The sequence below is a fragment of the Scardinius erythrophthalmus genome (genome assembly GCF_964197995.2).
Source record: "Scardinius erythrophthalmus genome assembly, chromosome: 25".
Lineage (NCBI taxonomy): Eukaryota > Metazoa > Chordata > Actinopteri > Cypriniformes > Leuciscidae > Scardinius > Scardinius erythrophthalmus.
This window is the reverse complement of record NC_138245.1, coordinates 1635142-1639027: the sequence shown is the minus strand read 5'-3', so window position 1 is coordinate 1639027 and position 3886 is coordinate 1635142. Positions and strand designations below refer to the sequence as shown.

Here is a 3886-nt window from a genome sequence, read left to right as displayed (position 1 = left end):
ACTATGTACAGTATTGACAGCACTGCACTGTATAGATAATCACTCCTGTTCTGTTTCTTACAGTACAAGCAAGCAAGTTGAGGGACACTGCATTTGATGTTTTACAGTACTGTCTTTTCTTTTCTATTTCATAGCTAATTACAGTATTTTTGCTTTGATTCAAATAACCCTATGTTGTGATTGTACTGTAGTGTTTTGCATCAATATATTACAAACTTTGTTCAATGATTCCACTGTAGTATTCTCTCTACTACTGCAGTACTTCTACAGAGATGTGTTTACTGTACATGTAGTACCATAATGAAACCTGTATCACCTCTTTTGTTCTACAATATTTAATGATTGTACGAACAATGACACAGTGAAACTATCGGTTGCTTGTGTGTGGGTGATCTATAGTTATGTTTCAATGGTATTTCACAGTAAATTTGTTTTTTGAACCAATGATTGTGCAAGTGCAAGATATCTTTAAAGATGTGAATGCACAATGCAGTGTTTTGAACATTAGATAGCCTGTGTTACAAGTGATAACCGTTTTGAGTTTTGTGTCTAGAGTTTTGAAAAATGACATCAAGGTTCTGAAAATAGTAGCAAAGTGATTGTAAAAAACTGTAATGTAGGACACTTTTACTGGCAATATCAGACATCTGGCATTATCAGAACACACAAATATTCCACCATTGCATTATTATACATTATATTCAACATTATTAAAACTCTGTAAACTTGAATTTGTTTACGCAGTAATTTTTATTTGGGGGGAATTATCCACAATACGTATTGTTGCATTTTTATATTGCAATATATTGTGACATGATATTGTCACGATCTGCTCCGAGACACAAAGGTTTAGATCCAAACGCAGCTTTATTGTATGGGGCAATCCAGAGGCGTAATCCAATATACGGGCAAGAGTCATACACAGTCGGGCAGTCAAAACAAAGAAACAAACAAAACAGGCAGGGACCAGAAGCAAGAGAGTAATCCAGGGAACAGGGCAAGATATCCAAAACCAAGAGACAAGAAAACCAGGAGAATGCTAAGAAATGCAGTGTAACACTTAAACAAGACTTCGCGGTGAGTGAATGAATGAACATGGTATAAATAGACTGAGACTAACAGGATGAATGCAATCAGTGAATGAGGTACAGGTGAATGTGATCAGTGATAAGTGATGATGAGTCCGGGCAGTGAGTTATGGGAAATGTAGTTTGTGAGTGATAATAGTCTTATGTGGAGTGCCCTCTGGTGGCTCTCAAGGGCACTCCAGCTGGTGACCGTTACATAGCCCCCCCTTTAAGGAGCGGATTCCAGACACTCCTAAAACTATCCAGGAGGGAGGTGGAGCGGAGGCGGACCCGGGGGCGGGATAGAGGGCCAGGCCCGTGGAGCGGGGGCCAGGGCGGATCAGGCTGTGCAGGCGACCAGGGCGGATCAGGCTGTGCAGGCGACCCGGGAGGAGACGACCCTTCAGGCGGCCAGAAAGGAGACGACCATTCAGGCGGCCAGGGCGGAGGCGACCCAGGAACAGGAACAGACACCGGCTCAGGAACAGGAACAGACTCAGGAACAGGAACAGACACCGGCTCAGGCTCAGGAACAGACACTGGCTCAGGAACAGACACAGGCTCAGGAACAGACACAGGCTCAGGAACAGACACAGACTCAGGAACAGGCTCAGGAACAGACACTGTGTCGGCGGCCATCTCTGCTGAGGGTTCAAGCGACGTGGCGGTGGTCATCTTGTACGGAGACACTGGCTCGGCGGCGGTCATCTTGTACGGAGACACTGGCTCGGAGGCGGCCATCTTGTACGGAGACACTGGTTCGGCGGCGGCCATCTTGTACGGAGACACTGGCTCGGAGGCGGCCATCTTGTACGGAGACACTGGCTCGGAGGCGGCCATCTTGTATGGAGACACTGGCTCGGCGGCGGCCATCTTGTACGGAGACACTGGCTCGGAGGCGGCCATCTTGTACGGAGACACTGGCTCGGCGGATGAATATATGTTCCCCAAACTAAAGTGTGACAGTGACGAGTTCTTTATTATCTCTAACTTTAGCTTTATAGTTCATGATAAAGTCCTATTAGTTAACATTAGATGATGTGTTAACCAGTGAAATGCATTAATAAGTTATTAAATACTGTAATTTAATTACTTCTCCCTTAAAGAAGTAAAGTAAGGGATTATTTAGCCATTTAATTACAGTTACTTCTGGTGTAATTGCATTAAAAAATACTGTATAGACTTTAGAACAATTCTATATAAACAATAGTGGATTGAACATTGAAATTTAATGTTAAAATGTTTGTTTTTAATGTAACCTTCTCCCTACATACTTTGGTCAGTTCAAGAATAATTTATGCAATTTTATATTATTTATTTGGAAGAATTAAAAGAGCCGTTTAATGTCTATCCTGTGTTGTTCAACTGGTCGAGGTTAATGTAGCATTTAACATGTAATGCGGTTCTTTTTAAAGAGAGTAATTTGCACAGTTGTCTAATTACCCAACACTGCCATTAACTAACAAACATTTGTCACAGTGTTTTGTTAACATTGGTTAATAAAGTTAATTAAGTAATATCGACAGATGCAACTTTTGATTTTAATAATGCACTCTAAAAATGCTGGGTTGTTTCAACCCAACTTTGGGTCAAATATGGACAAAACCAGCCGTTGGGTTACATTCTTAAATTACATTTTTAAGCCAACGTTCGGGTTTGTCCATATTTGACCTAAAATTGGGTTAAAACAACCCACTATTTTTTAGAGTGTGTTTTACTAAATTTTAAAATGAACATTAACTGAGATTGTGAAATTCTTCATACGTATTTTTCATTGTTAGTTTATTAATGTTGGGACAGTGGAAATGTTTTCAGAGATGGTATAATGTTAGTCACTCCTTCAGGTAATAAACACCCTGTGATATTTTTGTATAATTATATGATTTCAGCTGCTGATGACGATTCCCATTGATGTATATATCTTTAACATCATTAACCTTAATTTAACTTTTTCACTTTTGTTCATGCTCATAAATAATGCATGACCTGATGGCAAGATGTATTATTGAATGCAGATATGGATATTTCACCACATCATTGATTTAGGTCTTGATCCATTAAATTATTTTTCTGAGATTGTATGGGGGAGCATATTGATTTTTCTTCTGTTCAAATTGATTCACCTTGAGGTAATAAACAGTTTTTCACTGGTTGAGGATGAACAGATACTAGGATGGAAACAAAGAACAAAGGAATCCAATTTAGAGTCGTTTGCTGTGGGGAATGAAGGATAATTGTGTTGATTCAGCCCGAATCCTCTCTGTTTCTGCTCTTAGGATCTTATCATGCTAATAACAACAGCGCACAGGTCAAACACTGTGACATCAGCACCTTTAATCCTCACCGAGAGACATTCAGATCTCTTGAAAAACACACACAAACAAAAATCATAAATGTCAGTCCTTATCGCGTTTTTGGTGTATTTGTGTGTGTTTGTGCGCTGAATTTGGAGTATATTTACCTCCGCTCTGCTGAAGTAATGGGCTTTGGCAGCTGTGTAATTCTTTTTGATTTACTCTTGACCTATGACGAGTTCTGCTGCACATCCAATCTCCAAAAAAATGAATGTGGACCTCCGTCTGCAGTGTCACATTTTCCGTCGGATAGACACATCAGGGCCGACCCCTATGATAATACTGTCCTCTGTGTCTCTGTGGGCCGTGCTGTCATAAGAGATAAGGGCCGAGGGGAGAAACACGCACCAGACACGTGCCTTCAGACGGAAAACAGGGAAGTATGCACTAATGATTAGCGGGATTTGCTGTATAAGCTTGGATATCTCTAATAAAATGGACGGAATGAGCAAGTTCATTCTCTGA

General features: G+C 40.6%; 1 protein-coding gene across 1 annotated transcript; it reads right to left on the bottom strand.

Moving 5' to 3' along the window:
• Window positions 1–850: 850 nt before the first annotated feature.
• Window positions 851–3684, bottom strand: LOC308685788 (uncharacterized protein). Its single transcript, XM_081357786.1, has 2 exons — window positions 3529–3684; window positions 851–2019 (listed from the first exon to the last, which is right to left on the bottom strand). The coding sequence occupies exon 2, from the start codon at window positions 1971–1973 to the stop codon at window positions 1281–1283; it is 693 nt and encodes a 230-aa protein (XP_081213912.1). The 5' UTR covers window positions 1974–2019; window positions 3529–3684; the 3' UTR covers window positions 851–1280.
• Window positions 3685–3886: the final 202 nt, after the last annotated feature.

Bases quoted from the DNA above. Each gene is read 5' to 3' on its own strand.
- LOC308685788 (XM_081357786.1), bottom strand. From the start codon at position 1,973: ATGGCCGCCTCCGAGCCAGTGTCTCCGTACAAGATGGCCGCCGCCGAG.